Source organism: Schistocerca cancellata, chromosome 9 (assembly GCF_023864275.1).
Source record: "Schistocerca cancellata isolate TAMUIC-IGC-003103 chromosome 9, iqSchCanc2.1, whole genome shotgun sequence".
NCBI classification, from domain to species: Eukaryota; Metazoa; Arthropoda; class Insecta; order Orthoptera; family Acrididae; genus Schistocerca; species Schistocerca cancellata.
Window position 1 is genome coordinate 257,813,142 of NC_064634.1, and position 21,155 is coordinate 257,834,296.

Here is a 21,155-nt window from a genome sequence, read left to right on the forward strand (position 1 = left end):
TGATCATTTTCCAGGAAGTGGCGATCGTTCTTCCGGTCGCAGAGGTGGGATGAAATGGGCCCACTACACCTCTACGTGCCTTCTTGCTCCAGTGAGAGGATCCGCCAGTCTGTGGAATTTGTGGAGTGTGTACTTAGATACATCACATTTTAACAGAGAGTATTTTATGTACTGACGAGAGGGAAGGAGCAAATTTAAGCGGGGACTTGCCCTCTGTTTCAGCGGATGACGAGTGTGGTGCGAGTTTTAAAATTTTGTGAATCGCCCAGACTCCAACCTAAACTATTATATTGGAGGTTTCAATGCGTTGTAGAATAGCCGCTGCATCCTTTTTCGTCCGGTGATTAGAAAGTCACATGTATCTGTTATATTGTTTTGAAACCTTTTCAAGATTTCTTCCTTTCCTTTTATCCACTTTTTGAAAACTGGCATATGACAAGCTTCTGTAGTATGTTTACTTGCGTGTTTATGTATCTGTATTTCGAAAGAGCAGCTTTAGGAAATATTTTATCATTTTATTTTGTAGTTAAACTTTCAGTCATTTTAACCACATTCGTCTCTCCAGACAATGTTACGGCAACAAAAGACCTCGCTGGTGTGAGCACAGATAATTCTATCACCATCATCTGCATCACGTACTTGTCTCTATAACATAACTAGCTGACACACACTTGTCCGATGACGCTCGATTCCGATGAAGGTCTTTTGAATAATGATGTCAGAAAAAATTTTGTTGCCTGTATTTTGCCGGAGCACATCTACTTATGTGTGGTCAGCATTGCCCGCTACTAAAGCGAATGTCCTGGGTTCGGTTCCCACTGATCATCTCAGATTTTCTTCCGCTGGAATGGTCTGGAATGCAGTCTGCTCGCAAAGGCAGATGAGAAGCTGCTTGATAAAATAAGCAGCTAAACCGACAAACAAGATTTGAAATGGAGTCGAATAGAAAGGCTTGCACTAATCTGGAAGCCACACTATTTTTTTAACTGTTTTAAACACTGGTGAGTAAGAGCAGCAAAGTTTTTGACATACAGTTTCGCAGTTAAATTCCAACTATTTGGTGACCTAGACATACAGCCAGTTCATTTATACACTTAGTACGCTTTAGTCGTATTATGTAAGCGCACAATATATTTAGAGAATACACAGAACATTAATTTAAATTTAAATTTTATTTATTTATTGCTTATTTAACCTGACCAGATTAGGGTCTTAAGGCCTTCTCTTATAGCCGACAGAAACGACAGATATAAAATATATTACAAAACCTCCCAGTAATAGTAACAATTATAACAATAATAATAATAATAATAATAACTGACACTGCCTGGCTTTTGTAGGCGATTTTGCAATACTTTCAGAAAATATGACGGACAGGTTTGTACAGATAAACCTTCTGGAAGACATAGCAAATATAAATGTTCTAAAAATTTCAGCTGAAGAGACAAAAATCATGACAACTAAAAAATGCATCAAAATTCATAGACACAAATAGGTAAAAACAGAGTAAGTAAATTTCAGTACCTTGGAGAACCTACACAGCAGAATGAACTAGAAGAATTTGCTTTAGATCTAACAATTAAGGAAATGGAGAGGACATACGATGTGACAAAGGATATTTACAACAAGAAATGCATATCTATGGAAACAAAAACAAAACACTGTACCACAGTGGTACGACCAGAACATTTATATGGATGTGAATCCCTAAAAATGAACTATGTGCTGCACAGAATAGAGTTACTTGAAAGACGGATTGCTAGAAAAATAATGGGTGCAATACAGACTGTAGATGGCTGGAAAATAAAAAATAATGAAGTCTAAAAAAATGGATAAAACGTCAGAAGTAATGCTTAAACGAAGATTAATCTTTTCCCGACACCTCTACCGAATGAATGAGAACATGATAAGGAAGCAAATACTCCTGTACTTCTAGTAGAAGAAATCGACAATAGCATGGATTACAGAAATTAGGAAAGAAATTGAAAGAAACGACATCAAAGAATCGGAAGTAACAGACAGAAACATTTTTAAGAATTAAATACTAACTTTACAATTCTTTCACTGTTGAAGAAATAGGAAATAGGGAACAATGTGGACAGAAGAAAGGAAAAGATAACACGTGGAGAAAATGGAAAATTGGGAAAATAGGAAACAGCAACAGAGGAAAAAGAGGAACTGACAGACAGACACTAACAACAATAAAAAAGTAATAACAACTGTAACAGCAGAGGTCATTGAGAATGATATAGATGGCCTTAGCACAGTTGAATCCATGTTTAGTATTAACAGAAGCGGAATGAACAAAAAAAGAGAAGATTGAAATGACAGAGACTGTGACTGTTAGGAAATAACAGTATATAGATAGAAAACACTGCCGGCAATAGGTAAGGGTAAGTTCCCGGAGAAGCGGCTGATACGAACTGCACAGAATGAAGGAGAGGTGGTTATTGTTACACAAGATGGATGACTGATCGTCTTTTGGACTTTGGAAGAAATTTAATCTCTCTCATATTTTGAGGAAGATTGTACCAAAGTCTGGTCCCTGATACAGACAATGATTTAGACAACATGGCAGCGCTGTGTGATGGTAGAGAGAATTCTGGGAATTGCATTCTGATCGACGTAGAAGACGACGACAGTACTTTCAAAACTCTATCAAGCACGAGTGGTAACAATGATCTTTGCTGTACTAATCAGTAACTCACGAAGGCCTGTAAATTCGTGATCTCTTCGCAGTGTTTTTGCAAACTATGTGACAACTGTTGGCAGTGATCCGTTAGTTGTATGGGAACGAAATGCTCGGTTTACCCTTTGATGTTATTCGAGAGGAGTCATGTATGGAGTGTCGACACATGATTTCGCCCTGTCCCGAAAAAACTTAAATTGTTCTCCATACATACTCGTCATTGTCACCGGCGCTGTTACACATTTAAAGCCCTGATTTATCGCAAATACAAGCAGTCTAAATGCGTTCCACTTGATCGGCTTGTAGGCATTGAGTCACATGAGAAAAATTAATGCAGTAGCATTAGTTAAAGCGAATTTTGTCTTTGCACTAGAGCGCTTAGTGCAAAAGAGGTGAACTAGAAACCAGTTCAGAAAGCTTGCAGATTTCATCATAAAAACTACACTACTGGCCATTAAAATTGCTACACCAAGAAGAAATGCAGATGATAAACGGGTATTCATTGGACAAATGTATTATACTAGAACTGACATGTGCCTACATTTTCACGCAATTTGGTTGCATAGATCCTGAGAAATCAATACCCAGAACAACCACCTCTGACCGTAATAACGGGCCTGATACGCCTGGTCATTGAATCAAACAGAGCTTGGATGGCGTGTACAGGTACAGCTGCCCATGCAGCTTCAACACGATACCACAGTTCATCAAGAGTATTGACTGGCGAATTGTGACGAGCCAGTTGCTCGGCCACCATTGGCCAGACGTTTTCAGTTGGTGAGAGATCTGGAGAATGTGCTGGCCAGGGCAGCAGTCGAACATTTTCTGTATCCAGAAACGCCCTTACAGAACCTGCAACATGCGGTCGTGCATTATCCTGCTGAAATGTAGGGTTTCGCAGGGATCGAATGAGGGTTAGAGCCACGGGTCGTAACACATCTGAAATTTAACGTCCACTGTTCAAAGTGCCGTGAGTGCGAACAAGAGGTGACCGAGACGTGTAACCAATGCCATTCCATACCATCACGCCGAGTGATACGCCAGTATGGCGGAACGCCGTGCTGGATCCCAACGGCCTCGTATCACTAGCAGTCGAAATGACAGGCATCTTCTCCGCATGGCTGTAACGGATAGTGCAGCCACGTCTCGATCCCTGAGTCAACAGATGGGGACGTTTGCAAGACAACAACCATCTGCACGAACAATTCGACGACGTTTGCAGCAGCATGGACTATCAGCTCGGAGACCATGGTTGCGGTTACCCTTGACGCTTCATCACAGACAGGAGCGCCTGCGATGGTGTACTCAACGACGAACCTCGGTGCACGAATGGGAAAACGTCATTTTTACGGATGAGTCCAGGTTCTGTTTACAGCATCATGATGGTCGCATCCGTGTTTATCGACATCGCTGTGAACGCACATTGGAAGCGTGTATTCGTCATCGCCATACTGGCGTATCACCCGGCGTGATGGTATGGAGTGCCATTGGTTACACGTCTCGGTCACCTCTTGTTCGCATTGACGGCACTTTGAACAGTGGACGATACATTTCAGATGTGTTACGACCCGTGGTTCTACCCTTCATTGGATCCCTGCGAAACCCTACATTTCAGCAGGATAATGCACGACCGCATGTTGCAGGTCCTGTAAGGGCCTTTCCGGATACAGAAAATGTTCGACTGCTGCCCTGGCCTGCACATTCTCCAGATCTCTCACCAACTGAAAACGTCTGGCCAATAGTGGCCGAGCAACTGGCTCGTCACAATTCGCCAGTCAATACTCTTGATGAACTGTGGTGTCGTGTTGAAGCTGCATGGGCAGCTGTACCTGTACACGCCATCCAAGCTCTGTTTGATTCAGTACCCAGGCGTATCAAGGCCGTTATTACGGTCAGAGGTGGTTGTTCTGGGTACTGATTTCTCAGGATCTATGCACCCAAATTGTGTCAAAATGTAAGCACATGTCAGTTCTAGTATAATATATTTGTCTAATGAATACCCGTTTATCATCTGCATTTCTTCTTGGTGTAGCAATATTTTAATGGCCAGTAGTGTAGTTTTTATGATGAAGTCTGCACGCTTTCTGAAATGGTTTCTAGTTCACCTCTTTTGCACTAAGCTCTCTAGTGCAAAGACAAAATTCGCGTTAACTAATGCTACTGCATTAATTTTTCTCATGTGACTCAATGCCTACAAGCCGATCAAGTGGAACGCATTTAGACTGCTTGTATTTGCGAGCTGTAGGATTTAGGAGGCTCTTAGATCCCCTGTACAAACACAGTGAACTGGTGCACTAGGTTGCCAGAAATCCATCATCATCATAACACCGAAAAACGTCAACTGTTGATGAAGATGACAGCTACTGGAACACTATTCTGACATCTCTTAATAACTGGAACAGTATATCGTTGGACGTAAGTAAATAGCGAAGAGATAGGTTGAACAAAGGGTAGTTCGGCTTCAGGTAAATATGGAGGCACTACGAGTGTTATTCGGAAAGTAAGGAAAGATCGGTCTCGAGATGGAAAATATAGTGAAAATCTAATGAAGCTTTGCACAGATGCATTGGGCCTTGTGTCCAGTACGCCTATCGATCGCATCATGTCGCTCTTTTCAGTTCTGAGCTCACAGTGAGAACGTAAAGATGGCTAGAAATTAGTGTCTCCGGCCAAGTATGAGGGTCTGGCGAAAGATTTCACCAGAAGCTATGCAATCCACATAACGTAACTGTCATGCGTTTCGTTCTACAGAATTCTCTGCCGCACTCTGCAGGGGCAATGAAGATGCTCCTGCAGCGTTTTCGATGGGAAGTGTTTGATCGCCCACAACACAGCCTGTAATTGGCTGTCACTGAGGTTCATCTCTGTTCGAATGAAGACAATATTTTGACACAGATAATGAGCGGCAGTTCAGAGAAGAAAATTGTCGACGAGCACTGGCGATTGTCTTCTATAACTAGGGAATTGAAAAGTTGGTACAACGCTACTACAGATGTCTAAGTCTGAGCGGCGACAGTGTAGAGAAGTAGCTGGAAGGTTTAGCTAATTGTTGCAAATAAAACAGTTTTGATTTTCACTGTGGTTTCCATTTCACGACCTATCGTTCCTTACTTTCCCAACAGCTTTCGTAAATACTAACTCTTATATTTTTATTCATAAGAAGAAGATAATAGAAAAGTCAGAGTATCTGTATATTTCCACGCATTCCTGGACCTAGAAAAGAACTTCAAATCTGCTGTAAATAGGTATGAATTAATAATGACATCATATTATCTACAAACAGAAGTTATTACTAATACTGACTTAATTTCCTAAATAAAAACATTTTTGTACAAATTATTTTATTCTTTCTCAAACTATTCGCCTCTAATGTTTATGCCCTTCTGCAGGCGTTAGAACTAATTTTGGCTACATTTTTTCCACTCTGAAGTTGTTGACTCAAAAACACGTGGTTTTGGAAGACATCAACTCCTACACTTGATGAAGTTTCCAGTCCTCCTACATTTTGTTTGACGTAATTAAACGAAGACAAGTCGTTACGTGTTAAATTAGATACACCGGTCAATGAGACATTGATTTGAAGATAACCAAATGTTTCACGTGCTGTGTGACAGCTGGTGCCGCCATAGTGGAGAAATACGCGGCGTTTGCGGCTTCTTTTTCTGATTTAATCGATGACTTCTGCAGCGGCATGCGCCGTATAAGCACAGTAGCAACAGATCATTTTCTTGGAAGTACTTTACGAAAGAGTCAGTTTTATTGACTTCGGTTCATCTTGGAACATCCAGCCATTCCTGCTTAGGTTCCGGCTCGTTTGAATAATATATCCAAATTTTCTCTCCGGATATGATTCTGTATATCTATTTTGTATTAACTCAAGTCGAATTTTTTGAAGATTTCCTTACCACTATCTTTTTGATATTCGGCCACATTGTGTGGAGTCGATTGGAAACATCTTTTTCACAACAAAACGCTCCCATGAAGTCTAATGCAGTGCAATTTACGATTAGCCTAAGGATAGCACTATCTCGTAGTAAATCTCATGCTAATCGGGACCTTCGCCTGTCGCAGGCAAGTACTCTACCGACTGAGCTATCCAAGCATGACTAACCATCTCCTCAACCTCCCCAACCGCAAAACTGTACTTCGCCAGTACCTCAGTAGAACGGAAGTAACAACCTGGCTGAACATGTGGAAGTACACCATTAATCAATCACGCCTAGAAAACCTGGGAGAACACACAAGATGGTAGAAGACGATGGCTAAATAGATATCCAAACGTAGCACATGTTGGGGCAATATAGAAACACGTACAAGCCAGTATGGATGCAGACGAAAGATGACTGGAAATCTCTGTGTCCCTTCATACTGCAAGTATGATTTCCAGGAATCAGTTTTGAATTACAGGGATCTCCAACGGTACCAACAACTGAAAATTGTCACCTATTACCGTTCTGCCTACATAAACACGAAATAGAGGATACTTAACATATTTTAACCGATATAGCGTTCTGTAAGTGCTGTTCTTTACTTAAAAATGGAATTTCAAAAGTACAGAAAAATTCTCTGGAACTTTCGGTTTTCTTGACAGGAAGACAATGATCAGAAAAAATGACATATTTTACAAACAAAAGTACGTGCAGAATTAATATTTATTCTTGTTCTTAATAAGTTTACAGGGAGACAGTATTTGTACAAAAATTCTACCCAGTGCATGAACAGATACTTTTAAAGAATTAGATGCAATTCTCTCTCTAGACCCATTCAACTTACAGATATAAGTTTAACACAATAATATACAAATGATTTATTACAGAGGCTTTTTTAATGTTGGTTTTCTAGTGTAAGTAATACTGTCTTCCACATACGTTCATTGTTTGCACAATCACCAGCGCTATGAGTGGATTCTTAGCACATATTGCTTACAGAGGTTGGTAGCTTATCTTCATCTTCGTTGTGGAACAGTATCACAGAAGAAAGCACCTATCAACGCTTGTTGATCTGTCCCAGTAGCGCGTAGTAGGAGTAAGATGCATTCACAAGCTGGAACAAATCGAATAACATTTGAGAGAAAGACATTAGGTCATGTTCCGTCCCTTCAAAATACAAAGTAGTATTCAATTAAATTTTAATTTAGTTTGAGAGCACACAATACCCGTACGAAATGTCAATCTTTCAGAGGCTACAGTTGAACACCTCTATTGATACATTATGTATCATCCATTATGTAGCTTAATGTAGCCCACATATTTGGTATTTTTTACACCAACATCGTGAAAGATAAAAATTTATTTCATTACCAAGAAACCATAAAAACCCGTCATTTTTCATCCCGCTGAATATTCGTTCATTTAAAGTTTTTTTAAAATTTTTGCGCACTGTTACTCTTTTTCATCTTAAAAGAAAAATTCTTAAAGTGAAATCTGTGCATTACTTGGATTTGTATTACTGCAGTGAAAAATAAAGCGCGACCCAACGGTGAGTTAGCTTGTAGCAACATTCAAATACGCAAAGTTGTAATGAGCACGAAATTACATTCGCTCACAGTTGGTGCCTCATTTACAGGGTGGTAAGAGGATATTGCGATCTACAGCTACATAGATTCTCCGCGAAACACATGTAAGTGCCTGGCAGAGGGTTCATCGAACCACCTTCACCATAATTCTCTATTATTCCAATTTCATACAGTGGGCGGAAGAAACGAACACTTATATTTTTCCATGCCAGCTCTGATTTCCCTTATTTTATTATGCTAATCGTTTCTCCCTATGTAGATCAGCGTCAACAAAACATTTTCCCATTCGGAGGAGAAAATTGGTAATTGAAATTTGGTGGAAAAAGTTCTGCCGCAACGCGAAACGCCTTTGTTTCAATTTTGTCCACCTTAAATCCTGTATCATTTCACTGGCACTCTCTCCCCTCTTTCGCGATAATACAAAACTTGCTGCCCTATTTTGAACTTTCTCGATGCACTCCGCCAATCAATCACCGAGCGAGGTGGCGTAGTGGTTAGCACACTGGACTCGCATTCGGGAGGACGACGGTTCAATCCCGCGTCTGGCCATCCTGATTTAGGTTTTCCGTGCTTTCCCTAGATCACTCCAGGCAAATGCCGGGATGGTTCCTTTGAAAGGGCACGGCCGACGTCCTTTCCCATCCTTCCCTAACCGAGCTTGTGCTCCGTCTCTAATGACCTCGTTGTCGGCGGGACGTTAAACACCAATATCCTCCTCCTCCTCCTCCGCCAATCCTATCTGATAAGGATCCCACGCCGTGCAGCAGTATTTTAAAATAGGACGGGCAAGTGTAGTGTAGGCAGTCCATTTAGTAGATCTGTTATGGTTTATACGTGTCACCGGCCCCTGTGGCCGAGCGGTTCTAGGCGCTTCAGTCCGAAACCGCGTGACTGCTACGGTCGCGGCATCGAATCCTGCCTCGGGCATGGATGTGTGTGATGGTACCCTTAGGTTAGTTAGGTTTAAGTAGTTCTAGGTTCTAGGGGACTGATGACCTCAGATGTTAAGCCCCATAGTGCTCAGAGCCATTTGAACCATTCTAAGTGTCCTGAGAATAAATGGTACAGTTGCCTCTAAGCACTATGGGACTTAACATCTGAGGTCATCAGTCCCCCAGACTTAGAACTACTTAAACCTAACTAACATAAGGACATCACACACATCCATGCCCGAGGCAGGATTCGTACCTGCGACTGTAGCAGCAGCGTGGTTCCGGACTGAAGCGCCTAGAACCGCTCGGCCACAGCGGGCGGCTGTCCTGCTAATAAAACGCAGTCTTCGGTTAGCCTTCCCCACAACATTTTCTATGTTTTCATACCCATTTAAGTTGTTCATTATTGTAATTTAGAGGTATTTAGTTGAATTTACGGCCTTTAGATTTGGCTGTTTTATCGTGTAACCGACGTTTAAACGGCAGCATCATCTGCAGACAGTCTAAGACAGCTGCTCAGATTGTCTCCTAAATCATTTTGCAGATGAGGAACAGTAAAGGGTTTGTAACACTATCTTGGGCAACGCCTGAAATCACATCTGTTTTACGCAAGGACTTTCCGTCAGTTACTACGAACTGTGACCCCTCTGACAGTAAATCACGAATCTAGTCACATAACTGAGACGATATTCCATAAGCACACAATATCGCTACAGTATCAAAAGCCTTCTGAGAACCTAGAAATACGGAATCAATTTGAAGTCCCTTGTCAATAGCACTCAACATTTCATGTGAGTAAAGAGCTAGTTGTGTTTCACAAGAAAGATGTTTGCTAAATCCGTGTTGACTGTGTGTCAATAGACAGTTCTATTCGAGGCAAGTCATAATGTTCGAACGCAGCAGGTACATTCTAAAATGATGATAAGGGCCTGTAATTTAGTGGATTACCCCTGCTAAATTTCTTTAATATTGGTGTGACTTGTGCAACTTTCCAGTCTTTGGTCTTTTTTCAAGCGAACAGTTATATATCAATGTTAAGTATGGCTCTATTGTAGCAGCATACTCTGAAAGGAACCTAATTGGTATAGTGTATGGACCGACAGACTTGCTTTTGTTAAGTGATTTAAATAGCTTCACTACTCCGAGGATATCTACTTCTACGTTACTCATGTTGGCAGCTGTTCTTGATTCTAACCTGTTACCTTAATACGTACCCACTTAAATGTGTTGTTTTTTCTCTGCCTCTAATAAGTCTTCCCACAGACACGTTACATTCTAACGACCGGGAGAGCGACGTGCTGACCCCATGCCCCTCCTATCCGCATCCTCCACCGAGGATGACATGGCGGTCCGATGGTCCCGGTAGGCCACTCGTGGCCTGAAGACGGAGTGCTTTACATACACGTTACATAATTTACCACCTGCTGTTTTCTGCACGGTCGTAACTGCACCACTAAGTGGACTATGCTTGTCAGTTTAGACTAACGGTTTTGTGTCTGTGTCCCCGAACTTCAATACCTGATCTGCTGCCTGGCGGGAACGAAATATTAAGGGCTTGCTCTTGCTACATGGAGGTACTAACTAACCTAAAAACATATTACTACTAATAGCCATAGCTATTAGTCTGCAAATGAAATAAATACTGATGTAATGTTGTTCAGTACACTGCCCTCAGCTATCAACAAAAGCATCTGCACTTATATTCCTAATACCCCGTATATAAGGATGAGCCAGCATGAGGTAGGTATACTGCACATGTTCTGGATGCACATGAAGAAATCCTCATTCTGATCCGCAAGAGGCGACCTGTGGTAATACATTAGGGAAGATAACTTCTTTCTCGAGATCGCTGATAGTAACCTTTATTCTCGACAACAGATTTTGGTAATGTTACCGTCTTCAAATCTGGGAAGATTTTGTACAGTGTGTTTATATACAAAAGGGATTGTAATATACAGTATCAGCTATAGTATAAAAGAAAAAACAAGAAATACAACACACCTCGACAGACCGATATTTCACATTTATTAAAATAGTAATAAAGTACTCTTTCTCGCCAATTGAAGGAAGGTACCTAGCAGACCAGAAAACTGATGCATCAGCATGTCAAAATTAAAACAACTAAACACACAGTTATTCAACACATACATATGTCTTATGTCATACACAATTGAGTGCATCATTGCAGCCAGTGTACCGCTAGACTGACAGGCGGTGAACAATAAAGGATAGACGTTGAAAGTTGGACCAACCAACATGTGTAGCTAGTGTAACGTGTACATTCTTTCTTAAAATAATTATATGATTACATTACAGTGTGCTTTGTGTAAGCCCTGCTAATAATCGTATTTCCTCATTTTATAATAAGATGTTTTACTATATTTAGCGAGTGCTCAGTCGTTACTTTGTATGTGACCACAGCACACACTGCTACTTTAATGACATTGTAGAAGACCAGATTGTAATCTTACCCTTGCTTTCTTTTAAGATTTGTAATTATTTAAAAAAAATGTAAGTAATTTAATGGCTTTGTAAGCGTCGCGCTAGAACGCCCAGTGGGCAATACAAAGTACCTAGAAAGTCGCACATAGTACACTAGCATATCGAAGATATATGTCGTAGTAGCTGACAGCAAATGAATTTTAGGAGGAGAAGGCGTTCGCGCCTTACAGTTTATAAAGCTATTGATAATATAGCTATTACTACGAAGAGTGGAATAGGTGCGCAAGTTATTCTCCATGGCTCTTGAGTGTTTTGTGGATGCGTAATGGATTTTACACTTAGTAATGCTGATGCTAGTGCACATGGTAATGGTTGGGTTACTGTGGCTCTAGTACGTAGTGGTAAAGCGGAGACTGTATCAGGGCTGGAGACCTTTAACAGCTGAGAAGTTGTTGCTTATCGCACATTTCAGATATGTGAGGTGTATAACAGAGATCGTGGTAAATCTTACTATATGTCTACCATGCCGTTGGTTCTTAGGACAAGGAATCGCCGTAAAGTAAACGAATCAGAATGTGTCCGTATGGGTTAGAGGTACACTGAATTGTGCAAAGATTAAAGTTGTTGGTGATGTCACGCATTATTATAGAAACTTATTTGACCTTGAGAAAATAAAAAAATTAAAAAATATTACACGACAACAAAAAAGAAACCTATTGGGTCATAGCAAATGAATCATTCCAAGTCATCCGGATACTGATTCACCAACAGACACAAGAATATCACTAATCTGCATATTATCAGATGACTGAAAATTAATATATGATGCTATGTCAAGTTTTCTTGCTCATTCCAAATCTGTTTTCAGTTTTTCCTGTCACGTACAGCTTTGCCGCAGTTTGACTTCAATTATGTTGCTGTGCCTGTAGGTTATGCGTATTGTTGGTGAGAAATTTCTCAATGCGGCTCTGTATATCTTTAGGCTGTTACACTAGTTGGTGCTAGTTGCTATTGTATGACCTTGAAAGTGTTGTTTATCACATAGGCTTGCATTACCAGTGCTGTATTGTGATTATCCCTGTATTTAACACATAATTAGGAAAACAGTTCATCTAACGTTTATAGTTACGACAATGTCCACATTCAGGCGTGTGAACAATCCGAATGTTCACAAGCAAGCGGGTGAACAATCCAAATGTTTTCCGTTATATTTTTAGAAATTACACAATGCTTAAGCGGAAATAGCAGTTTTTGTGAAAAAAGCCTACCATGCTTATTTTAAAATGAAACCTGGTGACCAGGACAAGGGATTGGCACCAAAGACTGTTTCTCGCTATTGTGTTGGAAGGTTAAGATTGTGGACAATAGGAAAGAAAACATGCACGCTATTTGTGATGGTGTGGACGAGCCTAAAAATCACTTTAATGACTGTTTTCTGTTTAGTTAATGTTCAGGGGTACAATTGGAAAAATAAGAAACAAATTGTGTATCCACATACTGATTCAGCCATCTGGTTGCTCCTCTTCCTCCAGCTGTTTTAGAGAACGTGGCAGGAGACAATGATGAAAATGAAGCTGATGCAATTAACTAAGACTATAGTGATGTCTAACACCCTGAATGCGACTTTACTCCACACCTGTTCTCTTAGAGTGAAATTAATTACCTCGCACAGGATTTGAATTTGCCTAAGGAATCTGCCGAACCACTTAGCCCCCAGTTAAGAATCTTCTGGATCCAAGAACACATTACTGATGATACAAACATTGACAGAAGGAACTAGTTCCCTTATTCTCACAGAACGAATCCTTGGCTTACTCCAATAAAAAAAAATCAAGATAATGTACTTACAAGACAGTGATTAAGCCAGAAGTACTGTATGCAGCAGAAACACTTAACATGGATTTCAAAGGCCAAATGGAGAAACTTGAGGTAAAGGAAAGAAAAATTTTAAGAAAAATCATTGGGCCAAAATTTCAAGACAATATGATTATATACATCAAAAATGAAACTCTCTACAAGAAAATTGAAAAACTTTCAGATTCTATGCGAAAAAGGAGAATAAATTTTTATGGTCATCTTCTCGGAATGAATTCCAACAGATTAACTAAACAAATCTTTGACTTCTTCCGTAACCGAAAAACGAAGCCCAACTGGTTTAAAGAAACTGAGAAAGACCTAGTGGAATTAAATATTTCAGAAAATTAACTTATTGATCGAACTGCTAAATTAATTACTAAAGATGAAAACATAAGGTTCCAAGACAAATCCACACAAAAGCCAAAATCCATCATCTCGGAAGAAGAGAGGAGAGGAAGATCAGAAAGAATGAAGAAATACTGGGCCCTAAGAAAAGAACAACGCACAAAGAAATGATTGATCCAGCGTACGCCAAAGAGGGTGAAACGAAAGAAGAAGAAAGAAATTGAACATGATCCTATTCACTGGAGAATTTTTCTGGCATCAATGAGGAGCCTGAAAGACGTATTACTGCATAACGGGGATGTGCGTGGGTTCATTCCCGTGCCCCATTCAGTTCAAATGAAAGAAACGTATGAGAACATGAAGATACTCTTAACAAGTATATAGTGCGAGGAACACAAATGACTTATCTGCGGTAAATTCAAGGTTATCGGAATGCTAAAAATGGCTCTGAGCACTATGGGACTCAACTGTTGTGGTCATAAGTCCCCCAGAACTTAGAACTACTTAAACCTAACCAACCTAAGGACATCACACACATCCATGCCCGAGGCAGGATTCGAACCTGCGACCGTAGCGGTCGTGCGGTTCCAGACTGTAGCGCCTTTAACCGCTCGGCCACTCCGGCCGGCTATCGGAATGCTAATAGGACAACAAGATGAGTTAACAAAAATGCTTGCTTTCCTTGGGAATGGGACAGTCGGGCAGGGCAAAGGCATTGGACTTTGAGAGTTTGGCCAGAGTGGAGAAAGTTGGTGCCTGTAACTAAGAATATTCTGCACGAAACGCTTGTAGAACAAAAAATCTTGCTTCCACCACTACCCATAAAGCTGGGCTTGATGAAGCAATCTGCAAAAACTCTACCACACGGTCGACCCCGCTTCATGTACCTTTCCAAGATATTTCGCTTTATCGCACAAGACAAATTGAAAGCTGGATTTTTTTTGGTCCTTCAGAAAATTTATGAAGGATGAAGATTTTGATAAGACTATGAACACAGAAAGAAACGCAGAAATGCCTTCCGATCAGTTACTGAGAACTGTCAAGGGAATAACAAAGATCCTAATTACAGGAGCCTAGTCGAACATAAGTGTGAAAGTCCACTTTCTACACTCAAATATCGGCCACTCTCCGGAAAATTTGGGACAGTATAGTGCAAAACAGGGTGAACGTTTTCACCAAGATACTAAGGAGATGGAGAGGAGCTATGATGGCCGACTAGTGTTGGGTGCTGAACAGTCTTCATGTACAAGGATCTGCAAGTAAGTTCAAGAAGAGATAGTATAAAAATTAGTGGTACAGTACTGACTTCTTGTTTTTACGCGAGATAGTCACGAAATAAATTAGAGGAGGAATGTTACTTTATTTTTTGTATGGCGACTTGCTGAAGACCAACGTTGCAGGAGTTACAGCTGTGTGCGGCCAGCCGGCACGCTGAAGATCGGACAGGTTTGTGCGAACTTGTTGCGATGATGACAGACGCCTCGTCCAACGACTCACTGTGCTTTTGTTCAATGACAGGTCTCCGTAGAAATTCTGCAAGCTCCTATGAATATATGCGGTTCTCCAGTTTTCCTCCTAAAGAAGCTCAATTACAGCACTCTACTACAAACGCACCTCCATTACAGACGACACTTTGAAGGCCACGTGCAGCACCGCCAACTGTCGCAATATTGCACAGTGTCCCACAACAAATTCCGCGTTTTTTCAACCGAAATTGCCCGCAAAAGAAAACTGTGTTGCATTACTTATTGAACACGCTTCGTAGAAGTGTGTGGAGTCGGACAGGTACCAATAAACGATTCAGGAATGTTGCCCCTCTGGTTCAGCGGGAGGTTGTTCAATTTGAGTTTTTGACCGGTATCGTGAACGACGTTTGGACGCCTCTACCGTCGTCGAAAGTAATTCGGTCAGGATCTTAAAGCCCAACGGTTGAAATTTCGCCGATGGGCTTGTTTTTCAAGACGATAAGGCACGATCACACAGCGACCACCTTGTGAATGCCGGGGTCTAAGAGAGAGAGAGGAACAAACCGAATGGAATGGCTTGATGTACAGACTGGCCTGAATGGAACCTGCCGAAGCTTGCATGCTCCGTGGTACACTGTGTGATCTCAGGAGAACCGCCATTGAGGAGTTGGATAGGCTTTACCATATTGTGGAAGCAAGCTGAGTTCGATCCAAGCATGTTACATTGCACAGATAGGACAACACGCAATTGAATGTCGCACAGCAGCAGATTTGGTTTTCGTGGATATGCGAAGAGATGCACTTTCGAAGAGACGGCCTTTATTTTGGCAACTGTTTTGTTTTTACTTCACAGCAGAGAAATTCTCTCATTCCCTGCAAGCCTCGCAGATGTACAGGTAGCGCATTTTTAGTTTTTTTATTTACAATACAAGGGCTGTCTTTTCAATTTTACAAAAACCATGAGAGTAAGACCATTGTCTGTACCGAACGTTTTATTGTTTCTCAGTACATTATCCTTTCAAATTTATATACATTTTTAGATGTGTTTCAACCAGTTATGTGAACTTAATTTCATTCGTCAAAATCTATGTTTATGGAAGGCCTGCAATTGTACCCCTTATGATTTGGGTAACAGAACTCTGTAATAGTTAGTAGTTTTTATGCTTAGAACTACGCGCTTCGGGGATTTATTCTCACTGTCAAGTGCAAATACAATATTTACATCAATAATACAATATTTACATCACACTGGACTCGCGTTCGGGAGGACGATGGTTCAAACCCGCATCAGGCCATCATGATTTAGATTTTCCGTGATTACTCTATATTGCTTCAGGCAAATTCCGAGATAATTCCTTTGAAAGGGCAAGGCCCATTTCCTTCCCCATCCTTCCCTCATCCGATGGGGCCGATGACCTCGCTGTTTGTTTCCCTCCCAAAATCACCCAACCGATCAGACAAGTTTTTTACGTTCAGCCTGAACTGCTCTTCGATCCTCCAGAGCGGTTGCTGTCACATGCCCAGTCCAACAACAGAAACAGCGTTCATTTCCGTGGAAGTTCAAAATGGTTCAAATGGCTCTCTGTACTATAGGACTTAACATCTGAGGTCATCAGTCCCCTAGAACGTAGAACTACTTAAACCTAACTAACCTAAGGACATCACACACATCCATGCCCGAGGCAGGATCCGTGGAAGTACTTCGCGGCCGAAACACTTTGTTGGTTTCGGTTTATCTTGAACCGCACAGCTAGTTGATTCCAGCTTACTTTCCGGCTCGTACGAATACTTCGAAGTTTCGCACCCTGGTACGACGTGCTGTCTGAGCTGTACGTTTCTTTAGTTGTACGAGGCATGTTTTTTTTTAAGTAAGTACCGTTTTGAAATTTAAAAAAAGCATGTTAAGATATTTCAATAATTTTTTTTAATTGAAAGCCTGTACCTTAATCTACTTTTCTACATAATTTCCGTCAGTATTGAGGCACTTGCCATAACGTTGTACCAGTTTTTGAATACCTTCCTCATAGAAGTCTCCCGCCTGACTTGTTAACCACTGCGTCATCACTGTTTTGACATCGTCATCGTCTTGAAGACGAAGACCGTCCAGGTGTTTCTTCAAGAGCAGAAACAGATGGTAGTGACTGGGCGCAAGATCTGGGTTGTACGGAGGATGATCTAGAGTTTCCCATCGAAAATATGTAATAAGATCTTTGGTCTGATTCACCACATGCGGACGGGCACTGTCTTGTAGCAAAACGATGCCCTTGCTCAACTTCCACGGACTGTTGCTTTGATCGTGGTGTGACGTAGGCCACCCATGTTTCGTCATCCGTAACAGTTTGGCTTAAGAAATCATCACTGTCGTTGTGGTACCTCTCAAGGAAAGTCAATGCACTGTCTAAACGTTTGGTTTTGTGCACATCTGTCAACATTTTCGGTACCCAACGTGTGCACAATTTTCGGTAACTCAAGTGCTCGGTCGCAATGCCATACAAAACACAACGAGAAACATTAGGGAAGTCATCCCTCAAGGAGGAAATCGTAAAGCGTCTGTTTTCTCTCACCTTATTGTCCACTTCCTGCACAATACTTTCATTAACGACCGAAGGACGCCCACTCCGTTGTTCATTATGCACATTTGTGCGGCCATCTTTAAATGCTCTCACCCACTTTCTTACCATTCCATCACTCACAATGTTTTCTCCGTAAACTACATAGATCTCACGATGAATATCGATCGCTTTTAGGCCTTAAGCACTAAGAAATGTTACAACAGCCCGTACTTCACAGTCGGTGGGACTCACGATTATCAGAGGCCTCTTGAACACTGAGTACACAACGTAAACAAGGAAGAATCAGACTGTAATGGAGTCAGTGCGTAGATTAAGGTACAGGCTTTCATGTAAAAATAAAATTACTGAGATATCTTAGCAGGTCGTTTTTTAATTTCAAAACGGTACTTACTTAAAAAAACACGCCTCGTAGTTTTTGTTGTTTTCTTACAGCAAATGAAACAAAACTGTTATTGGAAGTAATGTATAGGGAACACACACTTTTCGCAGTTAAATGTCCATGCAGAATAGAATCTACTTCGCTCTCGGATAGCACCAAGGATAGCTCTGGCTCACGGAATATCTCGTGCTGATCTAGTTCCGTGGTCTTGCGCGTACCATTGAAGTTGTTTATAACAAAAGATATTGTTCGTTCCTCACAAAATTAATCGCTGACACCTACTAAAGTTTGCGAGCCAATAGCAAACAGTCTTGGCTGAAGGCGAGTGATCACCAAAAGGTTAACGAAGCTATTCGAGGGTTTGTTATGTCCTTACAATAATTGTAGCCTACTGCCTGACAATAAAAGAGGAACGCCCAGAAGAGACGGTCGAACATCAATGTATCTTCATGCACGCACACACAATCGACAGGCATGTAAATGATTAAAATTACAGTCCTGTGTGATAGGTAGAAGAACCATCAGAGTCTATTAGTGTTGTTGAGAGTTGTTACTCGGCGTTTAAGGGTGTTAAGGGGAGTGAAGAGCGTCAGATGGTGTGTGATCAATGCGGAGGACCTGGAGATGGCGCTGGTTTCTGACAAACAACGTCATCAGCACCTGACTGAGCTTCAAAGGGAACTCATTGTGGCTCTACATCTGGCGGGCTGGTCGAATCGTGCAATACCCAGATTTGTGTGGCAGCCGGATGTGATAGTGGTCAGACGTTGGATTGCGCGGGAATGTAGTGGCAGATATACTCGTCGTCAGTTTTCCGATCGCACACGTCTGAGAACCGCCGTACTGTGCACTAAGCACACGGTAACCACATCTGAGCCTACAATCCGCGAACGAGTATTGGTCTCCCTAGAACATTCTCTATCATTCCGCGCCATTGGTCGTATACAGGCAGATTAGGGAACTGCCGTCCCATGAGTAAGTTACTGTTATAACAACATAGACGGCTATGTTTTGCGTGGTACCGTGACCAGGAAGCATTGACCGCTTATGAATGTTGTCGCATTGTGTTCAGCAATGAAACGCTGCGCTCCACAACCCTAGATGACCATCGTCGGTGGGTATGGCAGCAACATGCGGTGAGGTCGCGTTCTTCCAATGTTTTGGAGAGGCACAGCAGTATTATTCCTGGCGTCATGGTATGGGTAATCGACTGGTATGACTTTAGGTCAAAGCTGGTGGTTATTTGACGGCACAGCAGTATGACACAAATATCCTGAGTTCTCATATGTAACCTCCCACGCGACAATATCGTGGCGCAGTTTTTCAGCAGGATACTGCACATCCACATACAGCACGTGTCCCTGAGAGGTACTCCCATGGCCAGCGAGTTCCCCAGATTTGTTCCCAATAGAGCACATGTGGAACCATTTAGGAATCAACGCCATCCCACTGTCAGTAGCCATCATATCAAGAACCAGTTGCAGCAGTTGGGCCCAACTTGCATCAGGAGAGCATGCAACAGCTCCATGACGCACGTCTCAATAGAGTCGGTGCATGCACCCAGACCAGAAGAGTGGCTCATACTGCCAAATCCTTTGTAAATTTGGCACGATTTTGTAATCACTGAAAAAACATCACTTACTCTCAACCTACACTCCTGGAAATTGAAATAAGAACACCGTGAATTCATTGTCCCAGGAAGGGGAAACTTTATTGACACATTCCTGGGGTCAGATACATCACATGATCACACTGACAGAACCACAGGCACATAGACACAGGCAACAGAGCATGCACAATGTCGGCACTAGTACAGTGTATATCCACCTTTCGCAGCAATGCAGGCTGCTATTCTCCCATGGAGACGATCGTAGAGATGCTGGATGTAGTCCTGTGGAACGGCTTGCCATGCCATTTCCACCTGGCGCCTCAGTTGGACCAGCGTTCGTGCTGGACGTGCAGACCGCGTGAGACGACGCTTCATCCAGTCCCAAACATGCTCAATGGGGGACAGATCCGGAGATCTTGCTGGCCAGGGTAGTTGACTTACACCTTCTAGAGCACGTTGGGTGGCACGGGATACATGCGGACGTGCATTGTCCTGTTGGAACAGCAAGTTCCCTTGCCGGTCTAGGAATGGTAGAACGATGGGTTCGATGACGGTTTGGATGTACCGTGCACTATTCAGTGTCCCCTCGACGATCACCAGTGGTGTACGGCCAGTGTAGGAGATCGCTCCCCACACCATGATGCCGGGTGTTGGCCCTGTGTGCCTCGGTCGTATGCAGTCCTGATTGTGGCGCCCACCTGCACGGCGCCAAACACGCATACGACCATCATTGGCACCAAGGCAGAAGCGACTCTCATCGCTGAAGACGACACGTCTCCATTCGTCCCTCCATTCACGCCTGTCGCGACACCACTGGAGGCGAGCTGCACGATGTTGGGGCGTGAGCGGAAGACGGCCTAACGGTGTGCGGGACCGTAGCCCAGCTTCATGGAGACGGTTGCGAATGGTCCTCGCCGATACCCCAGGAGCAACAGTGTCCCTAATTTGCTGGGAAGTGGCGGTGCGGTCCCCTACGGCACTGCGTCGGATCCTACGGTCTTGGCGTGCATCCGTGCGTCGCTGCGGTCCGGTCCCAGGTCGACGGGCACGTGCACCTTCCGCCGACCACTGGCGACAACATCGATGTACTGTGGAGACCTCACGCCCCACGTGTTGAGCAATTCGGCGGTACGTCCACCCGGCCTCCCGCATGCCCACTATACGCCCTCGCTCAAAGTCCGTCAACTGCACATACGGTTCACGTCCACGCTGTCGCGGCATGCTACCAGTGTTAAAGACTGCGATGGAGCTCCGTATGCCACGGCAAACTGACTGACACTGACGGCGGCGGTGCACAAATGCTGCGCAGCTAGCGCCATTCGACGGCCAACACCGCGGTTCCTGGTGT

At 42.5% G+C, this 21,155-nt stretch overlaps 1 protein-coding gene across 1 annotated transcript in view; it reads right to left on the reverse strand.

The window, feature by feature from the left end:
* Window positions 1-7,675: 7,675 nt before the first annotated feature.
* Window positions 7,676-21,155, reverse strand: part of LOC126101349 (odorant receptor Or2-like) — a 73,682-nt gene continuing 60,202 nt past the window's right edge. Inside the window, exon 7 of the mRNA XM_049912018.1 lies at window positions 7,676-7,732. Coding sequence (XP_049767975.1) covers window positions 7,676-7,732 — 57 coding nt within the window. The remainder of the gene's footprint in view (window positions 7,733-21,155) is intronic.